The sequence below is a fragment of the Vombatus ursinus genome, unplaced genomic scaffold (genome assembly GCF_900497805.2).
Source record: "Vombatus ursinus unplaced genomic scaffold, bare-nosed wombat genome assembly UNPS02014174.1, whole genome shotgun sequence".
NCBI classification, from domain to species: Eukaryota; Metazoa; Chordata; class Mammalia; order Diprotodontia; family Vombatidae; genus Vombatus; species Vombatus ursinus.
Genome location: NW_020953952.1, coordinates 64,715 through 84,861, shown reverse-complemented (window position 1 = coordinate 84,861; position 20,147 = coordinate 64,715). Strand labels below are relative to the sequence as shown.

The 20,147-nt window shown below is 38.5% G+C and overlaps 1 protein-coding gene across 1 annotated transcript; it reads right to left on the bottom strand.

Annotated features, from left to right (window-relative positions):
• Positions 1–7,656: 7,656 nt before the first annotated feature.
• On the bottom strand, positions 7,657–8,601 carry LOC114041505 (olfactory receptor 1009-like). Its single transcript, XM_027859964.1, has one exon. It carries the CDS (start codon positions 8,599–8,601, stop codon positions 7,657–7,659), a length of 945 nt encoding a protein of 314 aa, XP_027715765.1.
• Positions 8,602–20,147: the final 11,546 nt, after the last annotated feature.

The following is a 20,147-nucleotide window of genomic DNA, read 5'->3' as shown; positions in this document are numbered from 1 at the left end:
TTTGATATCCCTAGCTGTTATCATTTAAAGCCTTAATTAATCTAATCCTTCTGATATACATATACATATATATGAGGTGTGTATATGTATTTGTGTATGTGTATGTATATGTGTATATACACATATACATACACACATTTTATATATGTGTGTGTGTGTGTGTGTGTATAAAAGAAGATTGGAAAGATTTTTATATTATTCAAGGCTTTAAATGCCATACTGAGGATTTAAAATTTTATTCTTGAGACGATTTTGTATGAAGAGTAATGTGTGCTTTAAGGATATCAAAGCGGCAGCCATGGGGAGGATGGGTTGGAGAAGGAAGAAATTCAGAGCAAAGAGACAAATTAAAATATTAAAACAATCAATTTCATGTCCTTATTCTACTTCATAAAGCTAGAAAAAGGAAACAAAACATAGATATACACATTTTAAAAGTTAAACAAAACTGTTTAACTGGGGAAATTAAACAAAACAATGGTCATTGTATAGTTTATACCCCTACCCTACCCATACTACCAGAGTCCAGTCCACTTACCTCTCAGAAAGAAAATTAAAGTAGAACTTAATTTGTATTCAGTTGATTGAAATTCAGTACACTGGTTTTCCTCTAGGTGACCACCAGTCTCCCAAGGTACTCTCATGACAATTCACATTAACCAAACTCCTAATAAGGATGCCAATATTTCTACAATGAAACCTACATCTAAGGATGTCCTATGGAGGAACCAAGTATTTCCTCCCTGCTCTAAAAGGGCTGACTATCTTGGAGGAAATTCTCACATTTTCCCCTTTTCTATATGGAAAACCCAATAGGGAAGGAAATCACTGAATTCCATGAGGCTCTTTAGTGAGAGCTAATGTTCACTGTTTACAATAGAAACATGCCTTTAATAAAAACCATATCCAAACTCTTTCAAGCAAAGGAGTATTTTTAATATTTAAAAAAAATTTAATGAAGTATTTACTTCTAAATACCCAACTTGAGGAAACTGAATGCCTTTTTGTGATCCTTCTTACACAGGTTGGAATGAGAAATTGTGGATGAACTTTTTACCCCCGAAGGGAAAACCCATGGCTATGAGATCAAAGATCCATTGACATTAAATTCTGAAGTAAAGGCAGATAAAACTTCTTCATTGGCTGAAAGGAAGGGAGAAGATACTATTTTTGTTATTTAAAGTAAATAATTTTACTATTTTCTCAAGTAACATGTCTTTCAACTGTTCTCACCTCACACACCTGTCGTCCCATTCTAAATTCTCTCTGCTCTGCTATGTTTCCCACAGCTTCAGGAGGACCTTTTTCATTCTGAACAGTTTTAGCCCATAGAGGACCAGAAAGGAAGTGGAACAGTAGTTGAATTGGTTGAAGTCAACTTGTTTGCCAATGGAAACCCCAAGCTCTAGATAGTAGTCATCATCAAAATCCCTGATGAATGATTATAATCTATAAGATAACCAAACCATAGTCCCTTACTTTTCATTTGAATGTCCTACTTGGGGGAGGTAGAGGGCAGAACTGCTCTGCAAATTGCTTCTTTTTCTAATGAAAGCTGAGGTTTGTTTTTTTTTTTTTTAATGGTGGTAGGGGGTAGAGTGGATTAGAAATGACTCAACTTACATTTTCTGAGAGCCTCTTTGTTTTATTCGTAGAGGTTTTAAAAAAACACAAGATCACAATCAGAATGCAATATCCAATGTTTTGTTTCTCAGTATTCTTTGTCTCACCCTCACACTTCCTCCTTTACTTCTCTTCTGCACCACTGTGGCTCACAGAGGTGGCAATATTTCCCAGTAGTTTTTGGTTTTATTCTCATTCACTTTCACTGTGGAATCTTCCTGCCTCCTTGAAGGTAAAATGATTTCTTTCCAAAAATTTACCTGGTTGGGTCTGCTTACATGATATTTCTCTCTTTTTTTTTCTAGGGGAGCTAATATCCCTCAAGTGTCTCCTTCCTTGGGACTTATAGTGTTAACAAAGGGGAAAATAATTTAAAAGTCTTAACTATATTCACACCTTAAACAAGTCCACAGAGATTCAATTTCTTAAATGTTTTCTTCTGAGACATCTTTCTCTTTCCTTATTGGTTTCCTTTGAATAAGACAACAGTCTTCAAAACCCATGTTAATCTAAGCAATGACTCTTGTGACTCCTCAAAAAGTATCATTAAGTATCCGTAACACCTTGGCTGAACATGCATGAGCTACCATGCCACTGAGGATGGGTTGAAGAAACTGGGGATGTCCAACATGGAGAAGAAAATAAAAAGAAAAGGAAAATACTTGTGAGCTGAAAAAAAGAGCAGTACAAGATAGAATGATAGATGACTTCATTAAATTCATTCTGTTGGGCTCCAGAAGGTAGAACTAGAAGAACTTGAAAGAAGCTACAAAGGAAGGGTAGGCCCAACATAAAGGGGAGGAAACAACAACAAATTCTGAATAATTGAAAATGACCCCACCTTGAATGACAGGTTATGAGTTCCTTTTCCTTGAAGTTCTTCAAGTGCAGGTTGGTTCAGTCATTCAAACACATGATAAGTAAGCACCTACTATGTGTCAAACACCATGATAAGCCATAGGGACACAAAGACAAAAGCGAATTAATCTTTGTTCATAAGAACTTACATCCTAACAATGGAGACCACACGTATGTGTATGATATTTAGAGGCAGGAAATGGAGGCTCATGTGGAAGGAGCAGTCAGAATGGCAAGAATATAGAGTGCATATTAGAGAGGATGAAAAGGAAGAAAAAGATTATCTTGTGATGAGTTTTAAATGCTTGATGGAGTTTCATTTGATACTAGAAGTAATAGGAATTTCCTCATGTTTGTCATGTTGGAAAGTGACATGGTCAGATTGGTACTTTAGGAAAACCAGTTTGGTAATTGTATAGGGGGTAGGTTGCAATGGGAAGGGATTTGAGACAGGGAGACTAATTAAGAGGCTAAGTCAATAGTCTAGGCAAAAGTTGTTGAGAGTCTGAACTGGGCTGATGTATTAGTAGAGATAAGGAGTAAGATGTAAGAGATGCTGTGGGATAGAAAGAACAAAATTTGGAAGCTCATTGGATGCATATTGTGAACTTAAAAGACTGGAAGAATAGCATCACCCTCAAAAGGAGTAGGGAAGTTTGCAAGAAAGTTGACCTGGGAAAAAGAGGGCAAGGAGGAAAGAATGAGTTCTATTTTGGACATGTTGATTTTAGAGATTCCTACAAGACATGGGGCAGCTGGTTGGTACAGTGCATACAGCACTAGGCCTGGAGTCAGGAAGATCCAAGTTCAAATGCAGCCTCAGACATGTACTATGTGACCCTGGGCAAATCACTTCACCCCTATTTGCCTCAGTTCCTCATCTGTAAAATGGGGTCACACTGGAGAAGGAAATGGCAAAGTATACCAGTATTTTTGCCAAGAAAACCCCCATGGACAATTCCATGGGGTCATGCAGAGTTTGACGTAACTGAATAACTGAACAATAGACATACAGGTTGAAATGTCAATAAGTAGTTTGTAATGAAAATTCTCTCAAGAAAGAGAATAGTTCTAAAAACCTGCATCTGTGAGTCATCTGCTTAGAAATGACAACTAAACCCGTATCAACTAATGAGGTCACCAAGTGAAAGACTACTGAGGAAAAAGAGAAAGCTTTGGTGTCTATTCCCAGTTAGAGAGCTTGACATGGATGATAATGAAGCAAGAGTCTAAAAAAGAGCAGGAAGGAAAAAAGAGAATCACGAGACATCAGTGTTATCAAAGCCCAAAGAGGGAATATTTAGAAGCAGATCTTAAGAGTAGCAAATGTAGCATAAAGGACAAACAGCATGAGGATTAAGAAAAAGACACCAGATTAGGCAAGAAAAAAAATCACTGGTAACTCTAGAGAGAGCAGTTCCAGTTGAGTGATGAGGTCAGACGTGACGTTATAGACATGAGAAGAGAAAAAGTCGAAGCACCAAGTGAATTTTGAAGGAGTCTGGCCATGAATAAAGAAGAGATATATTATAACAACTAACTGAAGTGGTAAGCTATGGTGAGGGGAGTGTTTTGTGTGTTTTCTTAAGGATGAGGAAGATGCAAGTGTGTCTAGCTGGCAGCAGGAATGGAACCAGTGAAAAACAGAGACAGAGACAGAGAGACAGCAACAGAGAGACAGAGAGACAGAGATTGAAACTAGTCATTTTCAGAGATATTAGAGAGATGTTTCTCAGTTAGATAATGATTAGACGAGGTGAACTTTGAGGTCTCTTTTGTCTCTGAGGCTTCATAATTCTATAGCATAGCAAAGATAATAGTATCCGGGGTGGGGAACCTGTGGCTTCGAGGCCACATGTGGCCTCGAAGCCACAGGTTCCCCACCGCCGTATAGACTTTGAGCTGAAAAGGACTTTATAGATTTCATAACTCAACTTCTCACTTCATAAATAAGGAAACTGTGGCTCAGTGACATAGGCAAGGAGAAGCAAAGCCAAGATTCAAATTAAGGTCCTCTGGCTCCCAATTCAGTGTGCTTTCTACTATACTGTGGCTAATATGTGAAAATGTTGAAAAGCTTCTTAACTATTTCAATTCAACAAATATTTATTTAATATTTAAGATGTGTTAGATGCAGAGGGAGATAGGAGGTAAATAAGATAACTATCTCCAAAAATTAATACATTATTGTATCACCTGCCTACCTCCAACTTGGCTACCTAGAAAAGGCCACTTCAGGTTAGAGGTACTCTGTGGGTCAGGGCCCACTCAAAACCACTGGTCAGGAGCCTCTACCATTAGTTTGTTTCTACCAGTCAACCAGAGGACTCATTATTAAAAAGAAAAGACATTTAATCAAACAGCAAATGAATTGCTAATGAAATATCTCCCCTTTCTCCATGCACACATTGGGTTGTTCTACCACCAGTGGGAGAAAGCACATATATAAAAGACCAAGGAATAACCATGAAGGATTCATTGAAGGAATACATGAGACCAGGAAAAGTACATATTTCATGAACCCCATGGGTCCAGGGCACTGGCATGGAGAACACACATGGAAGGACACATGTACAGAGTGTCAAGAGTAACTTATGCCTTCGACAGCACAGAGCTACTATTCGTATCCTCTGAGGATGTCAATACACACCTCTTTGCTTCTCTGCACTAAGACTTGCCCTCTTTGCTAGAAATGTCCTTCAGTCTTATGTTCTCTGAGTTACTTTACCATTTGCTGGGCCTCAGTTTTTCAAGAGCTCTCTGCTGCCATCTACAGAGGAGTGGCGTCCAGAGATTCTCATTTAGAAGTTCTTTCAATTTTCCTCCTACTTATCTAATTGTTGTTCCTCTGTGTCCCTTTCTGGACCATTCAGCTTCTAACTATGGATAGATATATTGAGGCAACTATGTGGCACAGTAGATAGAAAGCCTAACTTGGAGTCAGGAAGATCTGAGTTCAAATCCTGCCTTAGACACTTCCTAGCTGTGTGACCTTGAGCAAGTCACTTAACCTTGTTTGCCTCTGTTTCCACATCTGTAAAATGAGCTGGAGAAGGAAATGGCAAACCACTCCAGTGTCTTTGCCAAGAAAATCCCAAATGAAGTCATAAAGACTTAGATATGACTGAAAAATAACAACACATTTGTACAATATGTCTCCTCCATACTAAATTCTAAACTCCTCTTCGGTAATGACTGTTCAACTTTTGTCTTTACATCTCCAACACCTAGCCCAGCCTCTGGCATATAGTGAAAGCTTAATAGATGTTTGTGGACTGACTAACTGATTGATTAATTGAGTAAAAGCTACATCGGTATTATTTTATACCTTGACTAAAACCCACAATACCTAGCCAGGCAAACAAACAAACAAAAAGCCAGCAGAACAACTCATGCTAAGTTTAAGTCTATTATTTTGCCTGCCTTGCTAAGTGCTAAACTAAAGTCCTTTGTGTCTGCCAGCAGATGAGTGGCTAGGCAATTCCTTGTAACTCCAGTTAAATCCCTGATTGTGAGCCCCTATCTCAAAAACTATTCAAGTGAACTCTATCCCTACCAGTACAGTCCAGGTTATCAAGGTTCGCCTTACTGCCAAGCTCTTCCCTGATCAACATTGAAATGGGAGGCAGAGAAGTCATGGATAGAGTCCTGACCAGGGAGTCAAGAAACCTAGTGTTTAAATCTGTTGTTATTGTTGTTCAGTCTTTTCAGTCATGTCAGACCCTTCATGACCCCGTTTGGAGTTTTCTTGGCAAAGATACTGGTATGGTTTGCCATTTCCTTCTCTAGTTCATTTTACAGATGAGGAAACTGAGGTAAAGAGGGTTAGGTGACTTCCCCAGGATCACACAGCTAGTCAATGTCTGAGGGTGGATTTGAACTCAGAAAGTCTAACTTCTGGCACAGTGTTCTATCCACTGCACAACCTAGCTGAAGAAGAAAGAGTCAAAAAAGACTCCAAGGTTTGAAGCTAAAGTGACTGGGAGGATGATGTTATCCTTAGCAAAAATAGAGAAGTTGGGAGTAGGGGCAGGTATGGAAGGAAGCAGGATTCTTGCTTTTGGATATTTTGTGGTGCCAGTGGGCCCCAGGGAAATCTTGAGAAGCAATTAAAAATATTGGATGGTAATTTGGGCAGGGTGTAGGGGAAAGTTAAACAGGAGATATGGATTTGAATGTCCATACAGGTGATAGTTGGAGGCATAGAAGTGGAATAGATTGCCAACTGAGAGAAGAGAATTGAGGACAAAGCCATAGGAAATGCTTCCTTTTAAGGGGTGAAGCCAGTGAGGAAGACAAAAGTGACTAGAATTAACCCTAAGGTGTAGTGCTAGGGGATCCAGGCAAGATGAACTCAGAAGCCTGGGGATCTAGGGTGTTTTTAGTTAGGTCGATTGACTTATCTATAATACTGGAGGCTTCTGTTTCTCTTCCTATACCCTTGGGATTTTGTTAAGGAAATTTAAGTCCCCTAAGGGAACCCAGAAATAAACCATTTTCAAAGATATGTTTTTCTTAGTAGTCACTTTAGGTAACCAGTTGTGCTATCCATAGAAACTCCTGGCTTCTCTCAGGGTCACAACAGTATCCTAGATCCTAAGATAGGAATTGGTCCATTGCCCAATGATTCTAACTCACAGATATCTAAGGATACAAAAGAATTATGAAGTCCCATATTTTTCCAGGTTTTCCCAGTAGGAAGAAGGCCATTGTACCACATTTGGGGAGCCCAGTAGCAAGGAGGCATCGTGAAAAACATCTTTGGATAGCCAAGAACAGAAGTAGTTATTACTGGTGTTTTTATATGGTGTGTGGGTGTGTGTGTGTATCCACAGACACATATATCTGTGTAAATAATATGTGTATATGCACACATGTATGTGTGCATGTCTGTGTCTATACTTATGTATATATGCAGAAAGAAAAGTTTCCAATAAAACAAACTCCGTTGAAGGAAAAGACAGCATATGCTGAAGGCGTGATTAGATAGAGTAGATAAGCAGACTGATAGAATAATGTGTTCCTGTGAAATTATTCTCCATGGAAGAGAAGCATACGGACCATGTGAAAGCAGTAATGAAGTTCAGTGTCCTAGAATTCTAGAAACATGTACGATTTAATGATCTTGTGCAACCTGGTGAGGAATTTATCCCATTTCCTTTCCTGCAGAAGAATTTAATTTTTGATACAAAACTTCCTTTTAGCAATTGTCCTATGGAAGGCATCTTTGACCTCCTTGTTCCTCAGGCTATAGATGAGGGGGTTCAACATGGGGATCACTGCAGTATAAAATACAGAGACAACTTTGTTAAGATCCAGAGAGAAAATCGCACCAGGTCTCACATAGATGAAAAAGAGGGTCCCATACAAGATGGCAACAGCAGTAAGGTGGGAAGAACAGGTAGAGAAGGCTTTCCTTCTCCCTTCTACAGACCGGATCCTGAGGATGGCCATGAGGATATAGACATAGGAGACAAGAATGGTCAGACCACTGAATACTCCAACAGCTCCAGCCACAATGAAAACTAACAACTTGTTAAAGCTGGTATCAGCACATACAAGGGACAGCAGGGGAGATATGTCACAGAAGAAGTGATTGATGACATCAGGACCACAGAAGGGAAGACAGAAAGTAGCTGTCGTGTGTGTCATGGTGTTCATGAATCCAACAGTGTAGGGCCCAATCACCAGCTGGATGCAGAGTCTCTGGGACATGGCCACAGAGTAAAGCAGGGGGTTACAGATCGCCACATAACGGTCGTAGGCCATGGAGGCCAACAGAAAGCACTCGGTGGCCACAAAAAACCCAAAGAACCATTGCTGCAAGGCACAGCCCAGGAAAGAGATGGTCTTTCTCTCCTCAAAGAAGTCTCTCAGCATCTTGGGGGCTACCACAGAAGAGAAACTGATGTCCACAAACGATAAGTGGCTAAGGAAAAAATACATGGGGCTGTGAAGGCGGGCATCAATCCGAATTAAGATGATCATTCCCAGGTTGCCCATCATGGTGAGGAGATAGAAGAACAGAAAGAGCATGAACAGGATGACCTTCAGCTGGGGATAATACTCCAAGCCCAGGAAAACGAACTCAGTAACCCTGGTGTAGTTTTCACTGACCATTTTCTTGGGTTGGTCTCTGCTGCGAGAAGAACAAGTAAAGATGACTGACAATGTGTGTACAGTGCTCTAAAGTTTACAATGCATTTTACCTTACTAATCTTGCTTGGTATACTATTATTATTCCCATTTTGCAGATGAGGAAACTGTGGCTCAGATGGTTTAAGTAACTTGCTTGTGGTCAAGTCACAAGTAGGATTTGAACTTGGGTCTTTCTGATACCAAGTCATGCCCAACCCTAATTCTGCCCTAAAGGCAGGGTCTATTCAGCCAACAGCCCAGTGAGGCACATGACAGGGCACGGTGGAGAGATCATTGGCTCTGGAGCTAGAAGATCTAGTTCAAATCCTGCCTCTAAAGTTTATTACCTTGAACACAATCACTTTAGCTCCTGAGGCTTCAGTTTGCTCATCTCTCAAATGAAGGATTAGATGGCCTCTCAGCTCTAGATTTCCCCGATCCTTCTCATATAATTCTTCAAGCTCAAAATGTAGTATCAGAAGATCTAGAATTGTAAGAGACACTAGTGATCATCATGTCCCAGACCTTATTTTATAGATGAGAAACCTGAGCCCAGAAGGGAAATGACTCACCCAAGGCCACCCAGGTAGTGAGAAGCAAAGCTGTTATTTGAATCCTTATTTCCAATCTCCAGATTCAGTGGTCTGTCTACCACACAATTCTGCCTCTCTACTCTTGCCTAACCATTTAATACTCTTTTAGATTTTACTCCCTGGGAATGGAGAGCCAACTAACAATAGAATTGAGATCAATTGACAATAAATAAATATTCATTAAGTGCCTACAATATGGCAGGCAGTGTAGTAAGCACTTTAGATATAAAAAGTGGCAAAAGATAGCCCCTGCCCTCAATCAGCTTGCAATCTAATGACTATAAGCATCAAGGAGTAGAGGAGGAAGGATTAGGAATACCACCACCATGAAAGCAGCACTGGGGAATTCTATCTAAGAAATTAAATTACTGTGATATGCTTCTTCTGGTGAAGTTCAAAGCCATAACTAACATTTCTTGAAGAAAAAGAAAACTTCAAAAACTATGCCCTGGGGGGCAGAGGAAGTTGCCCATTTGGTAGATGCTTATTTTAATGAATTATTCTTGCTAACTAGGTGCTAAATTCCATTGTTTCTAAGGTCAAAAAGCATCCTCTAAATTTCAGTGGCCTGAGAATAACCCTGATCGCTCTACCTCAGGTAGACGCCAAGGATTCCCAAGTATTCAAAATCTATAAGAAGAAGATCATTGTCACAATAATTACAGTGATGTATGATGTTAACTGTAATGATTATCAATAATAATTATAATAATAAGAATAAGTAATTAATTATAATAATTATATAAACATCAAATATCATAATTATAATAATTATTATTCTGTAGCACTTTCAGGTTTGCAAAGCCCCTTAAGCATGTTAACTCCTTTGATCCTCACCATAACCATGAAAGGAAAGTACTCTTATTATCTTTGTTTTACAAATGAGAAAACTGTGTGAGATGTTAAGTGACTTACCCGGGGTTACAAGCTCTTCTCAGGATGCGGAATTTGAACTGATATCTTCATGACTCCAAATGGAACACTCATTGTTCTCAGCCACAAAGCTGTCTGCTACTCTTGGGGTTACATGATCTGGGTTTAGTTCCTGGCTCTTACACCTCAAGCAAGCAAGCATTTATTGAGCACCTACTATGTGCCATGCACTCTGCTAGGCACTTGGGGGAAAGTGACAAAAATGGAAGAGTCCCTACCCACACGGAGCTTACATTCTATTTGAGGAAATAGCATATATTATACTTATAAGTAAATAAGTATACTTATAAGTATATAAGTAAATACTTATAAGTAAATACTTATATACTTATAAGTAAATAAGAGACACATCCAGAGTAAATACAAGGTGATTTCAAATGGGGAGGTACTAACAACCAGAATAAGGAAGTGGTGATTAGGAGTGGCCTTGTGGAGGAGGAAAGCTCTTGCTAATTGTTTGAGTAAATAACTTCATCTCTCTAGCTTCAAGTTCATCTGGAAAATGGGAATAGTATACATAAGGTGCCTACCTCACAGAGCTGATGTGAGAACAGTGCTATAATAGGTTGAGCTGGTCATATAATTTTCTGATCATTTCTGACCATTTTTCTCATATGACCCAAGTGGCAGCAGGGTTTCATGAATAGAGGGCTGGCCTGAGAGTCAAGATGAACTGGATTCACATGCCGCCTCTGACAGACAGTGATGTATCACCCTACCGCAGTCACTTAACCTCTTAATGACTCTTCAAGATTATGAGTTGCAGGAAAAAAAATGCTGATTTAAATCAGTGAAGGGACACACTAACTTCATGCACTAAGATTTCCCTATAATAGATGAAATCACAGATTTGTTCCTCCTTAAAATGATCAAACAAGTGGTCATCCCCTTTCCTGCTGCATGAATCGGTCAGGTTTTGTAAAGCATCCTAAACTTTTAAATCCAAAAACCTACATTAGCATGTCCTCAGTTATCATCCCACATCCCAGTCTTGTTCTAATCTGTAATTAAAATGACTGTAGACAGCAGCCATGTAGCATACACTGAAGAGCAGCAATAAGTTTTAATTCCATGAAAATAATTCTCATTTATCCAATATGAATTTGCTCACTGTAATGAATGTGAATTATTAATCTTCTTTCTTTAGATCACAAAATATGAATTAATTCTAATATCTTTCTGTGGGGAAACGAGCACAAGATCAGGGCCAGTGAAAATGTTTGGAAGCCCCAAAGATCATGAGAAAGTACCAACAAGGGTAGAATGGACCACATTTCCATACATGCACACTCATATTCCTATGCACTGAATTTTTCACAAGGAAAGAAGAAGCCTGATGACTGTAGTGTTAAAAACAAAACAAAAAAAGCATCATTAATACCATAAAATGAATAAATAAATTAATAAGAAAACTACACAGAGATAAATTAGTCAAATATTTAATCACAATGCAATATTTACTTCTCTTGACAAGACCAGTCACTTGTTTATCTAATTTAATTCCAATTTTACTTTTAAAAATTATTAAATGCCTACTATGTGTAAACCACGGTGCTAAACTCTGGAATGTAAAAAAAAAAAAGACATAGACCGGGGTGGGGAACCTGCAGCCACCCCTGAATAGACCCTGCCTTTAGGGCAGAATTAGGGTCATGCATGACTTGGTATCAGAAAGACCCAAGTTCAAATCCTACTTGTGACTTGACCACATGCAAGTTACTTAAACCATCTGAGCCACAATTTCCTCATCTGCAAAATTGGAATAATAATAGGAATACCATCCTCACAGGTTTTTTTTTTGTGAAGCGTAATGTATGTAAAGCCCTTTGCAAACCTGAAAACATTTATCCTTGTTAGTTATTGATATTGCTATGGTTCTTTCATAGAAGTCATCAATTCCCCAATAACATCCTTCTTCAAAACCTCATGATATAGACATGAGTCTTTGGTTCTCCAAGGCTGGAATAGTAGAAACCAAAACCAAGCAGGTTCCACCAAGCTGGAGAGGCCTCAGGTGGAACCTGGATGATTGACTGTTTGTCCCCCAGGGACCAGTTGAGCTACCTGGAGAGAGGCCCATCACATGGACCATGGATCACATGATGAGTAAGTATTGACCACAGAAATTCTCAAATAAAATCTCTGAAGTTTTAGAGAGCTAGAGATCTATGCAGGTGGAAAGAGTACCCATTCTGCAAAAGCCACAGTTCTCTGAAGTATTAAAGAATTCAAAGATCTGAGGTGGAACATATCTCAAAGCCATCTTATCCACCGTGCAAAAGCCACCTTCATGAAATAAAGTTGTCGACCAGTTTTTATTTGAAGACTTCGAATGAGCGGGAAGCCTACTATTTCCTAAAGCTTCCCTTTATACTTTTGGACAGCTTGAATTTTTGAGAAAAGTTTCCTCATATAAAGCCTAAAGTTACCTTTCTTTCATCTTCCCCACAAACGTTCTTAGTCTGCCCTCTAGGGCAAAACAAAGTTCTTATCCCTCTTCAACATAATAGTCATCAAATATTTGCTGATATTTATCTCATCCTCTCCTAAATCTTCTCTTCTCCAAGCTAAACATCCCCAGATCCTTCAACCAATAGTCATAGAGCATGACCTGGTCATCTTGTCCTTAGGTGCACTCCAGCTTATTCCAAAATATGATCACCACAACTAAATAAAGTACTCTAGATTTGGTTTGACCAAGGCAGAGAACAGAGGGGCTATCATCCCCTAAAATGGCTCCTTAGGGTACCCTAAAACATGATCAGTCAACATTTTTGTGCCGATACCTATAAACCAAAGTCAGAGTTCTACCCAATTTCGAATATTAATCAGCCAAAATGAATGAATGAAATATAGAAAGAATAAATGAAATGTAGACAGAACCTCTTATCCATTGACTACTGCTGTATTTTTAGTACCTATGCCTTCTTTGGACTTAATTATCCATTTACGCAGAGGGACACAGATACATCATATATATATTTATACACACTCTTTTTGTCCCTAATTTTAATTTATAAAGCTCGAAATAAACTAGTCAAAAACATCCCCCCAGTCCTTTCTCAGAAACAAAATAGAACTGGCAATTAATGAATAGCATTCGGGCAGTGGGTTATAGTGGCTGGATTTCTGGACTTGGAGTCAAGAAGACCTGAGTTTAAATCCTTCTTCACTAACCTGTGATATGATAATGGTCAAGTCATTTAAAATCTTTGAACCTTGGTTTCTTTATCTCCAAAAGGTAATAATACCTGTAAGACCTACATCACAAAGTTATTTTGAAAAACTGATGAATTTGGGGTTAAAGGACCTGTGTTTAAATCAGGGGTGGGGAACCTGCAGCCTCAAGGCCACATGTGGCCCTCTAGGTCCTCAAGTGCAGTCCTTTGACAAAGTACTGTGAAGTTTGAGTCAAAGTGCCACACATGATGACCTAGAAAGCCACATGTGGCCTCGAGGTTGCAGGTTCCATACCCCTGGTCTTTAAATCATATCTTTGCTACTTCCTACCTGTCCAGACTTGGGCAATTCACTTGACATATTTTGGTCTCAGTGTCTTTATCTGTAAAATGATGGGGCTGGACTAGGTGGTCTCTAAGTTTCCTTCCAGCTATCATCTAAGACTCTGAGACTCTGCCCCCTTCATAATCTTCTTGGGCCTCAGCTACCTTATCTGTAAAATGAGTGGGTTGGACCAGATGATCTTCCAACTCTAAATCAATACAAAGTTCTTTGCACATTTAAAGTAAATGTCAGTGTTTATTAATAGCTAACATTCATATAGCACATTACAGTTTACAATATTTTTTTACCTATGCTGTATCATTGGATTTTCACAACAACCCTGTGATATAGATGATATTATTGCTCCCATTTTACAAGTAAGGAAACTGAGGCTGAAAGAAGCAAAAAGATTTACCCAAGATTACCTAGTGGGTTCCCAAGGAAGGATTTAACTCACATTTTCCTAAGTCTACCCACTTTACTACCTGCGTGTGTGTGCAGTGGGGGCAGGAAGGGAGCGAGGCATATTATAGTTTGGCAGGGAGGCAGAAATACCTACTTTGCTATCTAGAATCCTCAATACGGGGAGAGAATATTGTTGCAATTTTCATGGGGTATCTTGAACTCTACATATATGTGTATACATATTTCCTGGGTTCTTTCAACTTTATGTATAAATGTGTGAATCTTTGCGAAGCTCAGCTCCCTGCACCATAAACCAACTATCACCATCTTCATCATCTTCATCATTTTCATCGCTAGCATTTCTTTTGTACTTTAAAGTTTGCAAAGCACTTTGCAAATATCTCTATTATTATCTCCATTTTACAGATAGGGGAACTGAGGCAGTCAGAAGTTAAGTGACTTACCCAGGGACACACAGCTAGTAAGTATCTGAGGCTGATTTTAATTCAGGTTTTCCTGACTGCAAGTTTAGCATTCTAGCTAGCTAGTTAGGCAGCTAGGAGGAGCAGTGGACAGAGAACTGTGTCTGGAGTCTGGAAGATCTGAGTTTAAATTTTGTTTAATGAAGTATGTGACCCTGGGCAAGTCATTTAACCTCTCTTAACTTCAGGCTTCTCAGCTTCAAAGTGGGAATGATCATAATAACTACTTCCTAAGGTTGTTGCAAAGATCAAATGAGGTAACAGTACCTGGCACGTAGTAGGTGCTTAATAAATGCTTACTCACTCACTTCCTTACTACATGATGGGCCTTCATTCAAGAGATCAAGGTCGCAGTTCAAATTGGGATCTTCAATACCCATCTCTATGAACTGGGATTCCCTTTGTCTTTATTCTGAAAGGGTTGAGCCCATTGAGTGAGAGAAAAGAAATGAGCCCACAGTTAAACTTGTATTTTTGATAATGTTCATTGTAAACTCAATGTTATAATCCATACTCGTTAGAGTAGAGAGTTTTAAGACAATCAGATCATCCCTGCACAGGGTCCGTTTTTCTTCATTTGGATGCCTTATTTGGGAGGGATTACCTTGCCAATTACCACTTTCTTCTCTCTTTTTCACAAGTAAATAGTTTGTTGTGTATGGCTTTAAATTGTGAGCCTTAGAAACTTCTCAATTTATCTAGTTATTTAAAAGCGCAAAAGAAGAATTTACCACAGAATGGTTAATCTGAAAAGTCAGCTAATATGTAATGCAAAACTAGGTTAAAACATCATTAAATTTAGTCAGTCAGTCAGTCAATTGGTATTTATTAATCTCCTATAATATTCCAGGAACTGAGCTAAGTGCTGGAGGAAAAAAAAAAAGTAAAAGACAGCCAACGAAGAAATTCCAAAATTAAGATAAACATTTCAATTAGTATCATTGTGGGAAAGAAATTTATCAGTAATCAGGAAACTGGGGTTCTAGTTCTGTCTCTATAATGTGACCCTGGAGAAGTCATTCCATCACCCTGAGATCCTGGTTCAATATCTATAGAATGAGAGGAGTTGACTGTTTGACGGCTCAAATCATTTCTACTTTTCAAATTCAACAATCTAATGTTTCTAAAACTCCAAACTTCCGCTCCTCCACCCCTCAATATCTTTGACTCTCTTAAAGGGTAAAAAGAGAAGGGATATTAAAAATTACTAGACTTACATTTTGGGGTCCTTTTTTTCTCTTTGAAATTAAAAAAGAAGGATCCCAGTCAGAAATGGAATCACCAGTTTTCTGCTTCTCAGCATTCTGGGTCTCAACACTCATCCCCCACCCCCCAGCCCTCTCTGCACACAAGTGAGGTGGCATTATTTCCCAGCAGCCTTTTTGTTTTTATTCTTAATCAATTCCAGAATGAAATTTCCCTGTGAAGAAGGATCCCATTCTTCGCAAGAATTGTTGCATCACGGGTTTCTTGGGGAGATCCCTCAAGTTATTCCTTTCTTGGGGGTTATTCTGAGACAAAAATCAATTAAAGTACTCATGCTATCTTCATGCCCTCAACAAGTCTACAGAGATTCAATTTAAGGTGAATGCTAAGTATTTTCTCTCAGCTGCATAGACTCTTGCCTTTTCTTATTGGATCCTTTGTAGAATGATCAAAACCATGGAAATCCCAATAAAAGCTCTCTAGATCACTGGAGATCCCCTATAATAGCCTTTCTTGGGTTCATAAAAATCCCTGGCAGGATAGTATTATTATCACCATATTTCAAGGAGGATTGTGACTTAGGTCAATCCTGTGTGGAGGATGCCTCAGATAAGAGTTTCTGCTACACTGGGTTATCTTTTTTCATAAAAAAGCAAGTGATGAAAATAGTTTCTAGAAAATATTGCCAGGCTTCTAGAGTTCCTTATCTGCATTATCCTAGAATAGACAAGGTTGATCATGCCTTCTTCCACTGGAGTAAATCCATTAGACTGGTATAATGGATGGAAGGCTGAACTTGAAAGCCTTGGGTTCAAATTAATGGAATCCTTGTATTCAGAACTGGAAGGGACCTTAGAAATCATCTTGTCCAAACTTCTCATTTTGCAGATGGGGAAACTGAGGCCTCTAGAGAGGAAATGATTTATCCAAAATCACACATAGCAAGTAGCTTAGCTGAGATTTGAACTCAGGTCTTTTGTTTCCAAATCCAATACATTTTTAGTCTTCAATGACACCGACTTTCATAAACAGTATTTCATAGCTTGGTAATCAAGGGCTCTCAAAGCCTCAGCTTTTTCATATATAAAATGAGGATACATCACTTACTGCACAGTGTTACTGTAAGGAAAGAATATTGCAAACCTTAAAATGCTATGCAAATGGGAGTCATTGCTATGATAAATGATTTCCTATGAGGATTTGTTTCTTAATAATTATAATTTCTTACATTTTTACAATTTTGAATTCATTCTAGACCTCTTAAAATAGACTATTTCATTGGACCTTAGAACATCATATAAAGTTTACAGGATATTATTTTCCAAATGAGGAAATATAGGTTTTTGTTCTATTGTTCAGTTATTTTTCAGTCATATTTGACTCTTCACGACCCCATGAAGATCCCCTATATGGAGTGGTGTGCCATTTTCTTCTCCAGCTCATTTTACAGTCAAGGAAGCTGAGTCAAACGGAGTAAAGTGACTTGCCCAGGCTCACACAGCTAGTAAGTAGCTAAGACTGGATTTGAACCCACAAAGATGAGTCTTCCTGCCTCCAGGCCTGGCCCTTTATCAACTGTGCCACCTAGCTGCCCCAAATGTAGGCTAAGGAGGTAATAATAAAATTGTTGTTGTTAATAATAATAAATAGCATTTCTATAATTCTTAAAAGGTTTTAAAACACTTTCTTTATGGTAACTCATTTGATAATATGACTTATCCTAGATGATACACTCAATTATTCAGAGAGATGTTTTGTTATTAGAAATCTTTTGGGGGGAATTAAAATTCAGGTGACAATATGTAATCAATTTATCATTGATGCTTTATACATCACTGAGAGAGGAAAGAGAGAGAGACAGAGAGACAGAGACAGACAGAGACAGAGACAGAGAGACAGAGAGCTGTTAACTCCAAATTATCCATTTTTTCAAGAGAAAAATCCACACACCAAAAAAAACCAAAAAACCTTGGAAAAATATTTTTCCTCTGAAATTTTCTGCACACTAAAATCAGTTGGCTTATTCCTTATCTTTCTTAAAGTCACTAAACTCTGTCTTAAAAATGGTAAAAATCTGTATGTATGTATATCTGTTTGTATGGTATGTATATATAGCAAGTTGCTCTGACGTTCTTGAAGGAATACTGCCACCCTGTGACAAAACAAAGTATTGCAGTTATTTTACTATCCCATTCTGATAGAATATTTACCAGTATTTACTATATATTCAATACCATTCTCACATTCATGATTGGTAGGTTTGTCTACTATTAACCCACTGACAGAAGTCTTTGGTAAGTTTACATAAGTGAGATTTTTTTTTTGTTTTTTGTTTGTTTGTTTGTTTTTTATCCCAGAATTGTAAAGGGAGTATAATTAATCCAGACGTCTTTCTGTAGTGGATGGAATAAATTACACCTGATTTTAGGAAAAAAAACTTTCAGACAATGAGAATTTCCCCAAAGTGGCCTAGACTGTCCCCCCTGCTGAGGATAGTGGATTCCCCTTCTGTGGACTTCTTCAAGCAAAAGGTAGGTGGCCACTTATGATGGCCTCTGGGATCACATCTCATTCTAAAGTTCTATTCTGTTATTATGGGATTAGATGATCTCATAAGTCCCTGGTTGCTTGGTTATTGTCCTTTGTTTTTGAAGAGAACCCAAATTACATCACTGTGTTGGAATCAAATCGCAATGTGGCCTACTGTGGCAGATCAGACCAATATGAGCTTGGAATGCTCTATCACAGGTCAGGCACAAGTAGTCCAGGTTAATATTTGGAGTGGATTCTCTAAATTTCTTTTGAGCTACTTCAATTCTGCTTTGCTCATAGAGCACAGAACTTTCTCTGATGAGGGCACACCATGTTGGTCTGTCTTGTGCCAATATCTCCTATATCACACAATCAATTCCAAAGTTCTTAAGAGAGACCTTGAAAGTATCCTTGTATCACTTCTTCTGACTGCCATGTGAGTGCTTGCCCTGTGTGAATTCTCCATAAAACAGTCTTTTAGGCAAGTATACATTTGACATTCGAACAACGTGGCTACCCATCATAGTTGGGTTCTCTGTCGTAGAGTTTGACTGCTTGGCAATTTAGTTCGAGAAAGGACCTCAGTGTCTGGTGCCTTATCCTGCCAGGTGATCTTCAGAATCATCCTAAAACAATTCAAATGTAAGTGATTCAGTTTCCTGGCGTGGTACTGGTATACCATCCAGGTTTCAAAGGAATACAACAATGAGGTCAGCACAATGGCTCTGTAGACTTTGAGTTTGGTATGGATTGTTTTTCTGTTGTTTGTGCTGATTTTGGCCTAACAATTAACACCAAGAAAATACAGGTATTCCATCAGCCAGCACCATACCACCCATATGTGGAATCATTGGTTACAGCAAATGGAGAAGTTTTGAATGCTGTGGATAAGTTCACTTACCTTGATAGTATAGTTTCTAGGTATGTAAATATCGATAATAAGGTTGATGCATGCATTGCCAGAGATAGCTCAGTGTTTGGGAGACTCCAAAGGAAAGTAGGGGAGAGAAGAGGTCTTAGATTGATTATCAGAAGTCCCTGACAATTCTAAGAGTCTATAAATGACCTTATCAAATAATAGCATAGCAAATATCAAGTCTAATTTGTATCTGAACAAGTATTCCCTCTATTATAAATCTGAAGATTGATCCTCAAGCTTTTACTTAAAAACCTCTAATGGGGAGAAACCCATTCTTTCCGGATGCAGTTGACTTCACTTTGGGATATCCCTAATTGTTAGGAAGTTTTCCTAAATCTGTTATTCTCCAACTTCCCATTCACTGCTCCTATGTCTGACCTCCAGGGCCATTCAGATCAAGGGTAACCCATATTCTGCAAGATATCCTTTAAGACAGGAACCATATCTGACCATTTTCTTCTTAGGTTAAACATCCTAATTTCCTTCCACCAAGCCTCACTTGGTATGATCTCAAGGCCTTATACTGTTATCCTTTGGTGTGTATTACACGTTTTTTTTTTTGTATGTTATCTACCTCATTAGACTGTGAACTACTTGAAAGTAAGGACTGTTTCTGCCTTTGTATCCTCTTTGCTTAACATAGTGCCCAGCACATAGTAGGAACTTAATAAATGCTTATTCATTTAACTTCTTATTTTCATACATATTAAGAATACTGGCATCACTTTGCTATTTCTATTGCCTTCATGAGGGATAACTTATTGGATGGAGAGGGGAGGGGGGAGAAAGGATACTGGTAGATTTGTCTTGATATGTTTAACAGACTTTGGATAATTCAACTAAATGTTTCAACTAAAGTTTCAAGTACACCTAAAAATTCCCATTATCTATTTCTCAAGCTCCTAATACTTCAGAGGCATTTATCTTTGCAAGTTTGGAGTCACACCCAGCATT